This window comes from Aptenodytes patagonicus, chromosome Z, assembly GCF_965638725.1.
Source record: "Aptenodytes patagonicus chromosome Z, bAptPat1.pri.cur, whole genome shotgun sequence".
Lineage (NCBI taxonomy): Eukaryota > Metazoa > Chordata > Aves > Sphenisciformes > Spheniscidae > Aptenodytes > Aptenodytes patagonicus.
The window spans coordinates 36,914,700-36,933,719 of NC_134982.1; the positions used below are offsets into that span (position 1 = coordinate 36,914,700).

Consider the following 19,020-nt stretch of genomic DNA (forward strand, 5'->3'; position numbering starts at 1 on the left):
TGGATCTCTCTTATCTTTCCTCTCTCTTATTCATTTGCTTTTGTAAACTCATGAGTTTACAACTCTTGCTGTCTCATGTGTGAATTAAAATTAACCTGCTAAACCTATCAACCCTTTTTACTTTTGCCCCTTACCTTCTGGAAAGGAAAGTTGTTTCCCCTTTCATTGCTGTCCTTGTACAGAATTGTAATCATGGTGGCTGTTTCCACATCCTGGTTATCATTATGTCCAGCAGTTCTTCCTTTTCCATTTCAGGAGAAAAAAAGAAAAGAAAAAGTCCATTCCTGTTCATTTGTCTGCATGATTTCCAAGAACTTTTTTCCAGAAGTTCTTATCATACTGCTTCTTTCTTTCTTCTTTTCAAAGGTTTCAAGCTTTTCATTGCTTATGTCCTCTTCTCATCATCCTTGTTTCTCTTTTTATAGGTAATGGAACATGTATGTTGTGACAGTAGTATGTGGAAGGGAAAGTTTTTACCTAGACATTTTTTTCCTACTAGTTTTATGTTCAGAAGCTCAGATTTCCTTGATCCTCCTCAACAGAGAGAGAGATATTTCTCATTCTTACAAGTAAGTGAGGTGCATTTTTAATTACCTAAGTAAGTATAATACCTTTTTAATCTAGTACAGGAGATGCATTTGTGAGTTTGCTGAACCTTTAATGTTCCGTGAAGAGTTTAGAGCACTCCTTGTGGAGATTTTATCCTTCCGAGAATGGAAGGAGACTGAGAAACTTGCAAGTACTTAAAGTACCAGCTGTTTTTAAGGTAATTAGAAAGCTGAACTTTTCACTCTGTTGGAGAAAACACAAACACACACACACACACACACACACACACACACACACACAAAACCTTATGGATTGCAAAATGGAAGAAGGCATTTTTTTTTCCCTTTGGAAATTCCCCTGCAATTGCGAACTGAAGACTTGAACTGCTAGTTTCTCACTTAGAGGAAAACTGTTTCTTTCTGTGCATGCTCATTTTACTGCTAGTTTGCTTGCCAGTTTAGAAGTGAGCAGTATGTGGTTGTATTTTAAAATACTTTAAATCTCACTTTGTGATTCATTTTATGATTTAAAAAACTCATTGGCTGCTGAGTCAGGCACAGCTGGCAGGTGTTGGTGGTGGGTGCGGGTCTGCAGGGCAACCTGTGCGGGAGGAAAGAGGTCTGGGTCTGCCCATAGCTGGTCCCAGCCAGCTCCACAACGGGCAAACCCACCCACCGCCACACACCAGACTGCCCACCAGAGAGTGCATGGTGCCTCTCCCAAAACGTGTTTCAGGAAGGGTGGTAAATGCTGAGAGGAAGAGAAAGAGAAGAAGAGAAGAAAAAAACAAAACAGCAGGAGAGACAGGAGCAGAGCAGCAGCCTGAGCAGGGGCTGGGGCTGAAGTAGTGACTGGCCATGTAGGCATCAAGAGGCAGGACTCAAAAGGGACTGTTGCTGATGGAGGAACCACAGCACAGTGACCCCAGCCTGCTGTGCTACCTGTCACCTCCCTGAAGGGACTGGGCTAATGTGTGGTGAAGGGACTGGAGAACAAAAAGTGGGTAGGAGAGGTTTTGCAGAGGCAAGGAATGTTTTCCTAAATGTATGTGTGTGTTAGTTTCTTTCAATACCAGAATCAGTAATTAGAAGTCTGTTAATTGACAGTAAATTACATTGGTTGAAATTCTTCAAACTGGTTTGTTTTTTTTTCTGTGCCAAAGAAGTCAAATCATCATGGCATTGATTCTCAATTCTTTTGCAGTTTATAACTTGCTGCTTGTTTTCCCTGGTCACTTGGAGCCTTCCTCACCTCATTTGGTGCTTTGATGTGACCCCAACTTAGCTCTTTGGACAGAAGGCCTCATCTGTGGCTTGTCCTCTTCAGTATTTCCTTCAAATTGTTTTTCTGCTGTTCTCAATGAGGCTTGACTTTCTGCCGTCTGACAGTCTTTTCCCATCGTTGTGTTCACTGATTCTCTATGTGATCTTAATGTGCCTCTTCTGTTCCTTATCCTTCTCTGACTGGAAAGAAATTTCAGAAAACTGGGATGAATTTGAAATAAAAATCTGTTAGAAAGTGGTGATCACGTAAATGCCAATGTAGCTAGTTGTATCCAGCAAAATGAAAAGCTGATACAAAGTACTTTCGTCTGAAAGCCAGTTTGTAAAATAAAGCAAAGTTCGAAGTCAAACTGCTTAAATAAATAGGCATAGGTAATGGCGGTTTCTGCAGCATTTAAGCTTTTGCAGAAGAGTATATACAGTGTTCCCCTATCTCTGGGCATTTGCTGGGCTGAAGATTTAATCTCTTGAGCAGCAGTAAATTTCCTTGGAAAAGCTAAGCCTTTGCTCGCTGGCCCAACCACCTTAGGTTTTCCTATAGTCCCTTTCATGGGGCAGGTGCCTATCTTTACTGTCGCTTAAACTGAACTCAAAATTAATTGATACAGCCTAATACCTGTATCAAACAGACATTTGGAAATAAGCTGGCCAAACGTTGTAGAAATCTGAGATTAAGTCCTCAATGCTATAGAGACCTCACTTGAAAGAGTTATCTCAAGTTTTTATTCTTTTCTGAGAAGTGTTTTAGTTTATAAAAATCTCTAAAGCGTTCCTATGTCCTTGTGTGAAAGATGCTATAGGAATACAAAATTTGATTGTTTCTTTGTAGTGAAGGTGGTGCTCTCCAGTGCTGGAAGTGTTAATGTTCCAATGTTCCAGAGGATATCACAATACACAGAAGAACTGACAATCATTATACATTTTTTTTTTTTCTGAACATGCTTTGCAGTGCTACTTGTCTTTCTTTCTCTTTTTCTTTTTCTGTAAACAATAGTATTGAATGAAAAACTTCAGCAGAAAGTGGCAGAGACTGAGAAAACATTTCATGTTGCTCAGCAGAAGTGGAAAGAACAACAGCAAAGACTTGCAAGTGAGAAGGATGATATCCGCAGAACTTGCAACAGTGAATATGAATTGCTTCTTAAGGAAAGAATCAAACTAGAAAGTGTTTTGCAGGTATGATGTATTAATAGTTGGAAAGTTGCATGAAATGATGGCTGGAACTTTCTTGGTGCAAAGTGTGTGGTGGGTTGGGGTCTTTCTGGTTTAGGGAAAAAATCCCCCAAATAGTTAAATACTGCAGAATATTTCTGAAGAATATAGCTTTATAAAGTTACACTTAACTGTGTCACAGTCTTTCTTGCTTTCACGGAATGTGTTGTGGCTGATTTTCATGGTAGACACCTGAACCAAGTTGCCAGTGCACAGTGGTAGTGAGGCCCATTTGCACTGTCATGCAAAGCTGAGTTAGTAAAATCAGGGACACCTAACACCTAGTTTCTGACTCCATTTCCCTCTTACCTCCCCCAGTTTGACATTTAATAGCCTGTGAACATGAAAATCATTTGTATAATAGGGAGGCTACACACTGTCAGGGAACCTAGACAGTGATGATGGGATTTCCAACTGTGCATTGTACATTATTCACTGTATGCCACATGTGAAAAATGACTTGTTGGAAATTCTGCCGTTTGGTTAGAAAAAAATTGTTTAATACTAAGAGATGGCCTTATAATCTGTTTAGACTGTGGGTTTTTATTCTTCAGATAATTCATTTTATTGTATTTCATGAAAAAATTAATTTTCAAAGTTGAGTTGCACTGGTATGCATAAATCCCTTAGATGTTAAATGTGTAAAAAATAAATATGAACTTTTTTTTACACTTTTTTTATACAGTCAAGCTATTCAAAACTGAATTATGTTTCAAAGAAATCTAGTAGTATTATGGTGTGTAAGTACTGAGTTAACATACCCAACTCTTACCTGTTCCACAGGGACACAAGTAATAACACAACTATAATTTAATAATTTTAATCTTTTTAATTAACAATTGAATTACCTTATGTCAGCAATGTACTAATAGCATCTGAGGAAAATCGAGAATGTATTCAGCTGTAGTTATCCTTTATGCTAGAAAAAAATTATGTAGAAATTTGTGTAGAAAATTAGCCCTGCTTTCTTCCCACCCAGTCAGCTCCAGGCCTGGGACAGTGCCAGTCAGTCTTCCCAAATGACACAAACCCATCCTTACCTGGCACCTTGATAGCCAAGTTCCAACAGCAAACCTACCTGTAAAAACAATCCTTACCTGGCAGCTTGATAGCCAGGTTCTGACAGCAAACCTACCTGTTGTGTATTACTTCATGGTGCTGTCAGTCAGATTCTATACGGCACCTGTAGGAGCAGCTCTTAAGAAAAACAGGGCAGAGAGAATCCTTTAATTACGTGTATTCCAAAAGTACTGTGTACTGACTCTTCATCTGTTTGTTTGAAGGCAAGATCTGGAAAGAGAGGCGCAATAATGAGACCTGAGGTAGAAATCTGGTGGTGTGGCTATGTAGTGTTTCTGTGCATGGGCTGCAAAATGAGTTGCACTCCATTATCTTAATGACCAGGAGCCCTGATGGTGGAGAAGGATCCCACTGAACTGGATTTTCTCTGAATGAAGGGCAAAAAGGAAGTTCTCCCTTCTCCCCAGTAATTTTGTGGATAAGTTGAACAGTGCTTTGAAGAAACAGTTAGGAGAACCATAAAGGAATAGTTAAACAAAAAAAAAACCACAAATGAACAAAAGAGAAAGCCAAGGAAAGAGAAGGTTTCAGAGAAAAACATGAGTTGATTGACAGGTGACACCCTGAGGTCCTTCTGAAACCAACAGAAACCTGATTCAGTTTTCATTCAAAGTCGATGCTTAAAAAAGTAGGGTTAGGTATAGGCTATGAAGAAACCTATTTTTAGATAGTTTTCTTTTTTTTTTTTTTTAAGTTGCCAGGTAAAGCAGGCTAAGAGTGAAGCTTTTGCTCCGAGTTCTGGCTAACAGTAGGCTGAGTTAGGTTGAGGAGGCTTTGGAATGGACTTGTCTTCTATTCTATACAATGTTTTTTAGAAGCCACATTCAGTGAGTTTAATACTGTATAAAAAAAGCAATGTTGGAGAGGTACACTCAAGTGATGTTTGGCCTCAGATCAAAAGGAGCAGTGGATTGCTTGGGACATTGTGTTCCCTGTCAATGGATGTATATTCAGAAGTAAAATTGGTCTGCGGAGGCAGGTGTTTGGTTGGTAAATGTATTAAAGCTAGAAAATTGTTCACTCCTAAGATAAATGTGATTCACTACTAGGTGTCAACTCCTAACCTGCTTTCAATAGTAAAAACGTTCTATTTTCCCCACTTTGCTTTTGTAGCTGTTCCCCTGCCCATCACCCTAGTTATAGGTTTTATGTATAGTTATAAAATTAAAGCAAACTAAAAATACATAAATAAATGTTAAATAGGGACTTGACTGCCTTAGTTGTTGCTTGAAAGCTTAATTGGTTTAAACTTGGCAGATAAATGTCAGAAGGATCTGGGTTTATAAATTATGACTTCAAATGTGTTCCAGTCCTTTGCATTGTGTATTTACAGGGGTATTTTAAATACTTTTATAGTTATTCTGGTTTATGAAATGAAAGCTAGATAAAGTGGATTTAATTTTGGTCTTAATGTGTACATAGAAATGAGATTCTAAGCATGTATGCAAATCCTGGTTGGAAAAGGTGCACTTCATGAACTGTAATTCTGAACTTGGCTATGAAAATGCTAAGGTAGGCATGGAAATGAAGTCAGCTTAACCTGCTGAAATGTGTCTCTAAGATATGGAGGGAAAGTAATCCTCTCTGCTTTTTAACAGGTTTGTAGTGTGCTCTGTTGGGTGTGCTTAGCATGCCATCTGCTTCATAATAAAAGATGTTGGAGTTCAATAGTAAGTGCAATAGCATCACCTTGTGGTTAGTCAGAATATAATATTCCTTCACAGAACCACTCAGGTTTTCCTTAGACTACTTGTGAAATCGTGTTGTTTATACATGCTTTTTAAAAAAAAAAATCAGCCATGTTTTTCATAAGCAGATATACATAGTAAGTGTGTATATGATATGCAGGTATACGTGTGTATATATATATGTTGTTGGGGTTTTTTTGCATGGTGAAGTATGTTTCTCTTTGAACCGTCTAAGTGCAGGTGACTGCTGGGATAGTCTTGCACAGTTTCATACCAAGTCTGAAAAGTTTGGAGACTTCTTTAAGAATTCTGAAATCCTGCAACTCATGTTGACTTGTGTAACAAGCTTGATATATTCATGTCAATTTTAGACTGATTAATGTTAACTACATTTCCAGTATAAAATGTTTTTAAGTCTTGATGTAGTATTTTGCAGAAACTATGTATTACTTGATGCGCACTTTTGCCAGCTCACTTTTGTTAATGTCTGGAAGATATACCTGAAGAGATGAATATCTGTACCTTTCCAGTGTGGAGAGAGTGGGAGTAGTTGTATATTTCTATGAAAATAGTTAAATTTTTTTAGTATGCTGATGGGAAGAAACCTGTGCATTGGCTTGATATTACAGGCAAACTGAGGGGATTAGCTTAAATTTACTCTATATCCAGGTATATTATTTCTGAAATAGTAGTATATAAAAAATAAAAATAGTATAATAGTATATACTATATAATATATATTACATACTATTTTTACTGAGGTTCCCATTTTTTTTCACGTGTTTCACATGCATGCTCCTTGTTTTCAGAGGATGCCAAGAAATCATGCCATAGTGCCTGTGCATGAAAGAAGAGAGAAAATAAACATAATTTTTTCAGTTACTAATTGGTAACACTTAGCACTGTAGAAGAGTCATGATTCCCTTATTGTCATGTTTGAGTGGCCAAAACTTGCTACCTTCAATCTGGAGGAACTTCTAAAAATTGTTTTCCAAACTTTGGAAAAGACTCGTATTTCTTTGATCTTCATGTATAAACATGGTTCTGTCAGACCTCAGTCTTCCAAAGAATCATTCTATATGAATAATTCATTTTTTCCTCCTCCTCCTCCCTGCTCTGCAGATGCCTTATGATTAGTAATTTCTAGGAACAAGATTATGTGATGTAAGGGTAATAGCAGAATTTGCAGACCAGCTGGTTTATTTTCACAAAATGTCTCTTGCCATGATATTGAATAGGAGTAAACGAATAGGAGGACTTATTGTAATCTTTCGGTGTTCTGCACAGAAAGTCATTTTAACAAATTGGGTCTCCAAAGGTCCTCTAAATAAATCACTGGATTTATAGCTTGTTTCTGATGCTAGTTACGGAAAAGCTTATTCCTGTCCGCTAGACCAAAGCTACTCTTTTTGAGACTTCTGGGATCTCCAGCTTAAGTATATGCTAGACTACTGGGAGTTCATTATTTGGCTACTTTCCTCTGAGCCTGTGTGGTGTGAATGTAGATTTTGTAACAGTGACTCCACAAAGCTGCTCAGTTCAATAGTCTTAGTAATTATCTCAGCCTGTAACTTGGTTCAACTTCTGAACACAGAAATTGAAGTGTGGAACAGCTTGGTTATCTTATTCCACTGAGAACTTCATAGTTCATGTAGAAAATTTTTTAAAGTAATTCAGTTTCTAGACAGAAGAAAGTCTTTCTCAGAATAGCAGAAATGAAGATTATTTAGTCTATGGGAGTAACTATTTTTAAAAATGTCTGATTTGATTTCAAGTTCTAACAATTAAAACCAGAACAAAATACAACTTCTGTCCCTATGTATCATTTAATCAAATGCACTTAACTGTTTCCCTCTCCATCATTGCCATTGAGCTGGGAGAGAGAAGAGATTTTAAGAGCAGTCTTGTACTCTTTAGAGAGTAAGATTTCCTGTGGGGAATTGGCACCGATTTTAGTATTGCCACAGAAGGTCATGTTCATAGTGGTTTTTGAATCAACACATTTTACCTGGTGGTGAATGAAGAGCATATCTGCTGTTGGGTAAATGGTTCTGTTGACATGCTCACGTGTTAGATTTTAATAACCTGTTCTAATTCAGTCTCCACTCACAAAGTATTCTTCTTTTGAACTCTTTACTATAATACTTTATCTTAGTAAAAGTATCTCTTAATGCTTTATTTTTTTCTAGGAGCAGAACAATGCACTGCAAAATATACGCAAGAAAATGAAAGATGTGGAGGTGGAACACAATGGCTGTACTGAGCTGCTGAGGTGCCAGGCCAATGAGCTTGAATACAGCGCTGAACGAGAGGAGCGCCTTAAAAAAGAACTTGAAGTAAGGCTTTTTGATTATTGCTATTAGTCTCAAAAAGCGCTGACACTCTGACCAATTTCATTTTTAAGGGATGGAACCTCCCAGTTAGGCTGTGAATTCTACATACTGGATTAACAAAATGTTGAGCGTCTGTTTCGCCGAAAAGGCTGTACAGGCGAATGCCACTTATACTGTGTCCCTGACTTGAGACTGGTGTTTGAACAGCAGATGAGAAAAGGTTTATGTAAGTGTGAAAACAAGGCTAACTTTACTTGAGGAAATCTGTACACTTTCCCTAGCCTCTTAATTTGCCTATCTTCCTATCTTTTCGGCTTAAGAACAGATTTTGAGAATTAGTGAATTTGTGATGGAGAATTTACTGGAGCTGAGAAAGTCACCAGATGTTGTACTAGCTAGAGAGAGTAGCATACTGGAAGATCACAGTGGTGTTATGGCAGCCTCTTGCTATCTAGACTTAAATGCTACAGGTAGTTTTAGTTTGCCTATCTGTTGAGTGACACCTGTTGCTGCGAAGTCTCAAGCCTTTAAGACTAATATCTTGTGAATGTGCTTCTTTTACTAAACTGCTAGTTCTCTCCTAAGTTTCAACATTTTGTTTGTCCACTGATAGGCTTTGTAGTAACTATGTTATCTGCACGTACAGTCTGAACCAAGACTTTCTTGGTGGAACATTTGTCACTGCAGAAAAGCATAGTGACCAGATGATTCTTTATCCTGTTGTAAGTTTTCTACCAAAGCCATCTTTAAGTATTTCCTGCAATGAATTTTAAAGAATTGGCACTTGGAGGATATTCGGAGCACTTAAAGGAATGAGTGACATACAGTTTTCAGCTGTGTTTGTTCTCTGTTATTTTTCCCTTAAAGGCAAAAGAAGTTTAAAGCATTGATTGCTAGGTAGGTAGAGCCCTGTGTTAAAGATGAAGTACAAAAGAAAATTCCTACAGGGAAGATCAAAGCTTATCAACTAAAAACACTGACTTACTGACCAACAAGGTAGACTTTTGTGCCCTCAAAGAGATCTACAGGAAATCTACTGTCAGGTATTGTGAGCTGCACATATTGGTCCAGGCAGAATTACCTTCAGTTGGAAAGTGCTGTGTATTGTGAGGTTCCAATAGCCCTTTTAAAAGCAAAGATTTTTGTTTCCCAGTACTTGAACAAGGGCTTTTTTTGTGACTTCATCACCTTTAATATATTGACATAGGAATCATGAGCTGAAAGGAGGCGGAGCAAAGCAGCAAATTATTTATCTTTCTAAATATTTTGATTGGGTGTACTCACTGTCTGTAAATTTGAAAAGGAAGCACTCAGTTCCTTGAAAATGTACAACTGCTAGGCCTTGGAGATGGTTTTATCAGGGAATGTTATCTATTAACCACAATCAGCTAAGATATTTTCATTGCTGCTTAATTTTTATTAAATTATTTTAACTTATTGAATCTCTTAATAATGTCTTGAGAAAACAACATATTCAGACTATAGACAAACCAGTCTTGTGGTACTTGTTGTAAGTATAGCTATTTAAGCAGTGATTAAGGAAAGTATGTGATGAAACCTCTTGCATTCGAAAGTTTAAGCAAATTAGCACTAGTCCTTGTGAATGGAAAAAGAAGTCTAAGTTAGACTGCAATGCATATGCTTTAGTCAGCTTGCATCTCACTTTACCATTTCAAAAGTAAATTGCTAAGTGTCTGAAAGGGCCTACGATAATTTTACCCATTCTATACTTGAAGTCAAAGAGAGATTAACTAATGAGCATCTCTGAAAATACCTTTATTCTTTAAGAAGCAAAAGCACTGGATATTTTAAGCTTTCAATATTGATTACTGTAGACTGATTAGACAGTATTGATTACTGTAGACTTCATACTGGATAGTGGACTCAAACTCCAGAGTTTGTGACAACAGCATCATCTGCATCTGACAAGGTACCAGTACTCTGCATCGCGGTTTGTGGAGCAAAATTTGTTCTGCCTTTTCTGTGGCTGAAAGGCTGCAGGGGTTCTGAAGTTCAAAATTCAGGTTAATAAAACCTATTTTAAGTTGCTCTCACCCATAATCCTCTCCCCAAAAAAATATATACAGAGGAACAGTTTAGTATTAACAGAGTTTGCAACCTTTCTTTGATTTAAAAATTTGTAATTCCTCTTCCTCTCTTACCTTCTGGAGCTCATTCAAGCCAGAGGTATTATCTGTCCTTCATGCTGAAACAGAGTGGAACCAAAGGGACCAGCTAAGCTACTTTTCACCTCTATAGCTCAGTTATTGGAACTTTGGTCTTGGAGGCCGTAAGGGGAGGAAATGGGGGAGTGTTCAAGGACTGACTTGTTGCATAGAGGAGGGGAAATGAGCACAATCTTCCCTTCTAATTGTGTTTGAAAGAAAGGACTATGCCCTTTTAAAAGGGCATGCTGCATTCCCAAGTAGGAGGAAGTGCTGCTGTGAAGCCTGGAGATTGCTGGGATTCAAACACATTGCTGTCCATAGAATTTCTTCCTCTTTGCCTTAACAGCTGCCTCACTAGCATGGCACCTTCTGTGGATCACATTCTTAGTTGCCAAATTCTTCTCATATATTGTGGAAGAGGCATTAAAGAAGGGTACTAAAGCCTGGGCAGTAATTTTCACTGTGTGCCAATATGCCAAATTCTCCTTGTGTTTCTGCCCATCTGGTATTACTCTCACATAGTTCTGTGGTGTTCTAGCTGTCAATTTAAAACTCCTCAATGAACGGGAATAAGAATTACCCATGTCAGAAATATCGATAAAGTTCTGATAACCAGTCCTGTACTCCCAGCTGTGGTTAAATACAACTCTTGTTTTTGCCTAATGTCAGTATTTGAGATGGATTTCCAGTCAGATCTAGAAGCCTTAAAGTAGTAGACCCCAGACAGAATGGTCTACATTTTTTCATGAAATAGCCCTATATTTCTTTATCTGTCTTTGTGGAATTTTTAGCTTATAGATTGAAATTTGGTTTTTGTGGGAAGATGGACATAGGAGACATGTCTTATTTCAATTTCCATGCAGAGTACCTTGTGTTAATGGGCATTTGATTAGAAAATGTGTACTTAAGGTCTTGATGATGGCAGCGAACTTCTTAAGGTGATTTGTATGAAGAATAGTGTAATTCTAATTAAAAAGCAATCTTATAATCTTTTGTTATACACTACTTCTTGATGCGCAATGAAGATGAACTTTTTTGGAGTTCACAAAGCTGTTCCTTTAGTACCCTCTGCTGGACATAAGGGAGAAGTCCATGGGAAAATATTTGTGTTTCAGTAATAAAAGGAAATGATAAATTTAGACTCTTTTTGTACGATGGCACTCCTATGAAGAATTATATCTAGTAGACTATATTATAACGAAAGGAAGGTGAAAAGAGTCCCCCCCCCTTTTTTTTTTTTTTTAAATATTAGTCTGGTTTTATCCTTTAATCATTATTCTGAACGTGGTCTAAAAGAGGACATTTCTAGTTTCTGGAAACAGAAATGATGAGAAAGAATAACAGCAAGTTTCTGTGGACTCTTCAGTTGAAAGATAGCTGTTGGTACAGTGTCTAACCTGCTAGCTTTCCAGTTTGCAGTGATGCCAATATGATATACCATTGCATGGACATGGAGTCCTTCTGAAGTGGAACACATACTGTACCAGAAGAATGTAGATTAGGAACCTTACTATCATTCTGCCTCTTTAACCTAAGATTCAGTAGTCAAACAAATTCGTGATGTATTTGTATTGAACTCAAGATACTACTATTTATGATAATCAGTTTCCTGGATTTCCAGTGTCTTTTTTATTTTACCCTTTAGCTCCATTGCTCTGGAAAGATGATTTCTTGGGAAATGTATAGCAATTTGTATTTAAAAATAGCGTTTCTTGTGATGTGTCTAGCTGCCAAAAAGCTGGGTGGGAAAGCTGTTTGACAAACAGTGGAGGAAAGGGGAATGTGGATTTTACCATGAGAACCAGAATTATTAGTTCATAAATTGCAAACTCTTTGTCTTGTTCACAGAAATGTAGTGATTTTCTATTGTTGTTTTATGGGTTTGAGGCTGCCAACTCTTAGTAAGCTGGAGCTCAAGGTCTCTCAAAGTTTTTAAGCCTTTCTCATGAGGCCTGAAAAATGTCCCATAACTTGGTCCATTTTATTTCTGAGACTGAGTATGTTGCCATATTTCTGAGGCTTTGAGTTACCATTTAAAGTCTATTCCCTTAGCTTTCACGTTGCCTTTCCTGCTCCCCTGTAAGTATATTCCCTGCCTGTAAGTATATTGACCTTTTCATGTCCTGCTAAACGTGTCATCTTTATTAGCTTGGTAATGCTGCTATAATGGGGAGATGACTGCAAAGAAAACTTTGAGTGATGGTCCATCTCCGTATTTGCAGAAGGTATATGTGCATGCAATAGTTTAAGGCTGCGGGTGTATTAAATTTCTTACTGTATCTAAGTCAGTGAAACATGAAATTTAGGTCCCAGCTAAAAACAAAACCAAACCCCCAAATCTGCAGACCTGCTTTTTTTTCTCCTTGTTTTTATTAATTTCACCATGAACTGCAGTGTTAGGTAAGTTATAATTCTCATAAGAAAGACTTCAAAAAGCTCCAAGCAGTGCGAGAGAGGACACATTCCTCAGCCAGTTAACAGTGCTACTGGTTAAACTTTAAACTACTTTTTGTCTTCTATGACTACACACTTCTTGACGGCTTACCCCTACTTAATTGTCTGCTTTCTATTTTCTCCACAATGCACAACTAGCATCTAGGAATTCTAGCTACTGTAACTGTCTTGTGTATTCTCTAAGCACTGCAGTTTTTGTAATGGTGTCTCTATGGTGGCTCCAAAGTTCATGTTTCTTCAGTGACAAGCTCACTGACATAATGGACTTTCTCTCTGAGAGGAGCTTCCACTTTATCATCTCCTATGTCATCATATTATTCAAGTCTAGTTTGAAGGCTGTTCGCTCTTACCTCGCTATCAGACTGACGTTGTTTGAATACTGTCTTATGTAGCCCTCACCAGGAGTTAGTAACAGGTCACGCATTAACCTTGTCTGTGTGCATGTATAAAGTAACAGTGTCAGTTCATGTACTGTTAAGGGGTTTACCAGCTACTGAGCACGAGAACCAAAAGGGATATGTTTTTTCCCGTAAGCTACTGTACAAAGGGAGAGCAGTTGAGATGGGTTCTCCAACTGCAACTTAGTTGCAGTTTGGAATGGACTTGGACTTTATCCAAAGGCAACCAAACTGTATCAGTTTAGCAGTCCTAGTCGTTTTTACTTTTTTTTAACCTAAAGTCAAGCGTATGGCTTATCTTGTAGCCCCCATGCCAGTGTAGTTGTTTATCTGATGTTGTGCAGGTCAAGTATGGCTCCTCTGTCAATGAGACATGTTACTCTAGATTTCATATAAGGAAATGTTTATGGTGAGGGTTGACAGCACTCCGTCAGGCTGAAAGAATCTTTACTTCAGTGGTTAAGAATTGTTTGTAGTTAAGTAACTTTATAGTTACTAAAAGGTTGTTTATTATCCGGACAGGAGATGGCTCCACCTTACCATGATCAAGAGGCATCAGCATTTCTAACACTAGGTGGAAGTGGTCAGCACATCTTCCAAAGATGTGTTTAGACCTGACCTCCTGATCTGAGTTAGGAGTCATAGGGAAATGCTTTTAAGTAGGAAGAAGTAAGATCTTAATCTGAATACAGAAGCACACAAACAGAGTGAATGGATGATGATCCAGATAGGAGATACATGTGTGTCCTCTTCACTTAAAACTTTATCTTGGCTGAGCATTTCACATAGGAATTGGACCTCAGCCATGGGGAAGTGTAAGCATCCTGACAACTTGTTAATAAAATGAAACTGAAAAATCTTGCCGAAGTGGTCTAAATAGAAGCAGAGAAGAGAAAAATGACTTCTATTACTGTATCTAAACTTAGTAACTGTTGTAAATATACTTTTCTCTTTTTCCTATTGTTTTCTTTGTTGCTTATCTGATAAAAGGTATTTTGATGTAAATGCAAATGCCAAAAGATGAGACATTTTCGTGGCTGTGGCATTGCACAAATGTAGGATACTGAATTACTCTTTCAGTACAGAGTGCCCCAGAATTCACAGATATTGCAGTACTTAGAGCAAGTGTGAGGAGCTGAGAAAAGTGGAAGCCACAGAGGCCAGTTTGGAAAATGGTATTGCAAACTGTTAGCATGCAGAAAATGTCTCCTAGAAACCACATCAGCATTCATATGCAATAGGACACTGGAAAAAGTGACTGAACCTTAAAGGATTAGAGTAAACATATAGCATGGTTGCCCACAAGTTCTGAGGTTGGCATTGAAGTTCTCTTAGTCATTTTTATTTGCTGTTTCTCAAAAGTCACAATTCTGTCTGTACTATCATGGAAACAGATCCCAGATATCTTTGTTCTTTAAATTAAGACTGAAATTGGCTCAGCTTGAATATCTAAGGAAACTTTGGAGATTCCATGAGTTTGTGTGTGGTATCTTACTTAAGATGTATGCCTTCATATATGCTGGTAGGTGCACATGGAAGTAACGAGTGACTGAATGTTGTTGAATAACCAATGTTTTCAATGTTGGGTAAGCAAACACTGTGTAACCATTGGAGAACCCACTTTTTGGATCCATCCTTGAGATTGATCTCTGTGACTTGGACCTGACAAGAAGCTTTCCAAGCTAAACCAGAAAGTATTCTCATTTGACTCCCAGTTGAGAGACTGTGGTCTGGATGTCTGTGGCCTGCAACCTTTCTCTGTAACTTGTTTTCACACAGCTTCTTCTTTCTAGACAGGCATTGTGTAAAGTTTTCGGACACATATGGTTCAGTAAGGGTACTGATTCTGACCTTTCATCTGATTCAAAGAGGTTTGCCTGGTTAACATGGTGCCGGTACCAGTGTCTTTCTGTTTGTCAGACAGGAACATGGAACTCCTCTCCTCGTCCCATTTCTCTTTTTGGAATTGTTAGTATGGTGTTACAGGTTAGACTCATCCCTGACATTTCTTTCTTTCCCTCACAGAGTGCGTAATGGATCATTCTCACTGGTAGAGCATGCAGCTTCTCACTGTGAAAGGAAGTGCATATAAGCATCAGTAGAGCCTGTTTGAGCCTTTGCTAGCAAAATAGACAAGATTTTCTATATAGTGGGTTTTTTTGCAGCTGTGTTCTTCCCAAATAAAACTTCAGACTCAGCTTGGAATCCAGGTGCAACTTTTATGGCTGATGTGCACTTAGATAAACAGCGATTGCAAGATTCTTTTCCTTAGAGCAGTCTAAACAAATCTGAATTTCTTTATATTTAATAACTCTGCATTGCTTAGGAAGGCTTATGTGCTAATGGCTGGTTAGATCTCTCTCATGAAGTTTTTGTTTTTCCGCTAATTTCCCACTGATTAGCTGGCATCTGTCTTTGTTTAAATTTGCTAGATATATGATGAACCATAAGCTTCAGCAATCAAATCATAGAACCCAGGAAAAAGAATATTCATTGCTCCACCAGACACAGACAGCATCTACATGACTTCCTCAATTTACATATGTAATTTTTCTGCAAGCTCTTTTAAGCATCTGAATCTCTTCTGGGTAAGACAGCTGCTTATACTGGTAAGCTAAGATTAAGGGTTACCTGAGTAATCTTCTGAGACTTTTGAGGAGAACATAGTTCACTCTTCTTCTTTGGCTTCTAGCAATACAAGAAGTTAGTGGCAGTTCTTGTCAGGTCCCTGACAGTGACTTGTCTTGAATGAAAATACATTTTATTTCTCTCCCTAGGTCTTTGTTTTCTGAAAGTCCAGTGAACTAATTTAAACAAGGTTTTAAAAATCAAAATTGTAACAAAATACTGGTATGAGGCAAAGCTTTAAAGAATCAAATTCTAGAAGAAGATGAGCTTTAAAAGCAAGAATAGGGTGCTGAGATTCCTAACCTTGCGAAGAAACCCCAGTTTTGAACAAGTCAATTTTCTCATGTCTTTATATGGGGATATGATCTGTAAGATGATACTTATCTGTGAAACAGATATTTTGATTTCTAGTTACTAATTTAATTTCCCTGTGTGTACTGTCTTCAATGGAAAATATTCAAAGAGATCCAATACCTGTCAGGTACATCTAGCTCTTCTTTGGTCAGTGCCTAGGGTTGATACCTCTTTTACAATAGGCTAGATACTCTGTCCTGCTTGCAATTAGTAGCCTGTTTCTCACATTCCAGAGATCATCAGGAATTTCTGTAGCTGAAACACTAGTTTTCCCAGTGCTTCTCTTTTTGTAGGCATGCTAATTCTACAAGTTAATTCTTCAGTGACTTGTGACAACTCAAGCAAATGAACCATCTGCAAACATCTCTGTTTTTAAATGGAATTGCTCTTACTTAAGACAGCAAGAGTGATATGTTGGCACTTCTTACAGGTGTCTGCTTGCTCCTGCCTCTCTTCCCTCATTGTCCCAGGATTTTCTTAGGACTGAAATTTCTGTATTTCTGGGAGTTTGTGTTTCCTTTGGACCATGTCTCTTGTCCTTACAGTTAGTGTCCATCATGTTGGCTCAAGGAGATAGTCTACTTTTAAAGAACTATGCCAAGAACTGATACATACATGCTCTGTTTGGGAGAATGTGATTGCTCCAATTTTTCATTCTTGCAGATGCCCTCACTCACGCTGTTATTTATTCTTTCTTTTTTTATTTTTCTTTTTGGGATGGATGAAATCTAACAGTTCTAGGGGGCTCCATTTGAGAGGATAAGTTAACCATTTTGATAGCGTCTTGCATCTCTTGTTTCAGCTGAAGAGAGGCCAAGATGAAGGCATAGTTCTACTTTGGCCTGGTGCTCAGGAAATAAAATACGACTTAGAAGTCAAATGCAGTACAGAGCTTGTGAATTAGTATGTTATGCCTAAAAACTTCACTTGCAGAGTAACTTTTTTTTCTTTTTCCATGTCAGTGTTTGCTATGACAGTTGACACTTGAACAAAGCAGCCAAAGGCAGAAAAGCATTTTTGCTCTTGAGGGTATGCAGTGAAATATTCTCAGTGAAGTTTCTATTTCTTCATTTTATTTTTTAAAAATTCTGTTTCCCACTCTAAATGTTGTGATAGGTACCTTCCTCACTGTTTCCTTCATTCTTCTCCTCAGACTTAAAATAGAATTATTTTCAGGCTGACTTTTTAAACGTTATTAAAAAAGAAATGAAATCCACATCACTTACGTTTATTGTTCACTGACTACTTTTACTAGGCTGGCAGTATTCTTGTGTAAAACCATCCTGTTGACAGATGTTGACCTGTTGGAGGATGCTAAGGAGTCCTTCCAAACTGAAGCAGGAGGTAGTTTGGTAATTCTCCATTAAGGGCAAAGGGGAGTAGGAACTGAAGTTCAGAAAGAATAATACTTTTTATGTATTATGAATGTTAAGAGTCTAAATTAAGCTATTTTTGAGAATAATCTTAGCAGTATGGAAGTACAGTGGGAGTGTTTGTGCAGGATTTGTGAATTTTTTTTATTAAGTATGTTAAGCAGATAAAACTCCTGGGAAGAGGCAAAGTTTAAGCCTTTTGACAGACCTAACTGTGGAGTAGGTTTGGTAAGCTCTGTGCTGTTGCTGCTTTCCCCTTTAGTAGGCCTTCCATGGACATCAGTTTCAAAAGTCTTTCCTTTTGTGTGATTATACAAAGTTTAAATTTATTGCCAAGAGCTTTTATTTTAGCATCTGTTAATGTTTCTCTCTCTTCTTTTAAATGTTCAGAATCAAGATGCAGTCTCACACACTTGCTACTTCATTTTACTTTTCCAAAATCAATAACTTCAATTGTTTTTATGTAACCTTAAATGTGCTTATGTTAAATGACTTTTTAATATTAATTTCTTTTTCTTGATCTCCCTGATTTAACTTGAAGCCAAGAGATATTTTGGGATGAATTTTGCTTTTCAATTCAGTTATCAGTCAAAGTAAAAAGATTTTACTGATAGAAAACAGTGTAGTTAAAATTGCATGTGAATTTCCATTATAGTAGATCTTTAGTTACTGCTTTTGATAAAAGTATTTTTCCAGATGAAATTCTGTGTCCCGGCCTTTATCTGGACATACATATCTGGTGATTGCTTTTGTGTTTATTGTAACTTGAAACAAATTTTTTCAGCTTGGATCACTTTAAAAAAAAAAAAAAGTTTAGTAAAAATATAGACTACTTCTTGTAGGCAATCCAAATTTCCAAGTAGATTCTTAGCATAGTCATTTGCATTTTTGTGCTTTTCTAAATGTTGTAAAAATGCGTAAGAAAGATGCAACGGTTTAATTCAGAGAATCCCATTTTGTTTAAACTATGCATGCATGTACAGGTGTTCTGTGTAATGAGATGTAGTAACGGACTAAACTAGTCAGGATATTTGTTAAGAGATCATGAACATCCTGATAATTGCTAGACAAAAATGTAACAGAATACTTGCAGGTCAAGGAACACAGCAGTAAAAAAATACTAGGTTACTGCTTTAAAACATTGCAGAGTTTACAGATTTTTGATGTAGGGAAACTATGACTAGTCCAGGGCTGCAAAACAATCTGTGCTGGGCACCTTAATTGGAAATCAGGTGCCAAAGCCAATGTATTTTTGAGGAATTCTGTATCTTCTCTGTGCTTCATCTGTCTCGTCACTGAAATTGTAGATACTCTATTAATACCCCGTTGTATTTTGGGACGTACAGGGTGTGGTTATGTTGCCTCAGGTGACAACATTGGTGCAAAAGCAAATAGTAAGGGAATAGGTAGAATATTTAACTTGGTCTTTCTGCTTTGTAACTCCAGCTGCAGTTTTCTTTATTGTAAAAAATGCAGCAATAACATAATGCTACATCAATT

General features: G+C 37.5%; 1 protein-coding gene across 9 annotated transcripts in view; it reads left to right on the plus strand.

Annotated features, from left to right (window-relative positions):
* CCDC171 (coiled-coil domain containing 171) overlaps positions 1-19,020 on the plus strand; it is a 158,856-nt gene that overhangs the window by 9,355 nt on the left and 130,481 nt on the right. For all 9 annotated transcript variants that reach the window (XM_076362130.1, XM_076362136.1, XM_076362134.1 and 6 more), the window contains exons 5-6: positions 2,827-3,008; positions 8,002-8,148. In XM_076362130.1, the coding sequence (XP_076218245.1) occupies positions 2,827-3,008; positions 8,002-8,148 (329 nt within the window). The remainder of the gene's footprint in view (positions 1-2,826; positions 3,009-8,001; positions 8,149-19,020) is intronic.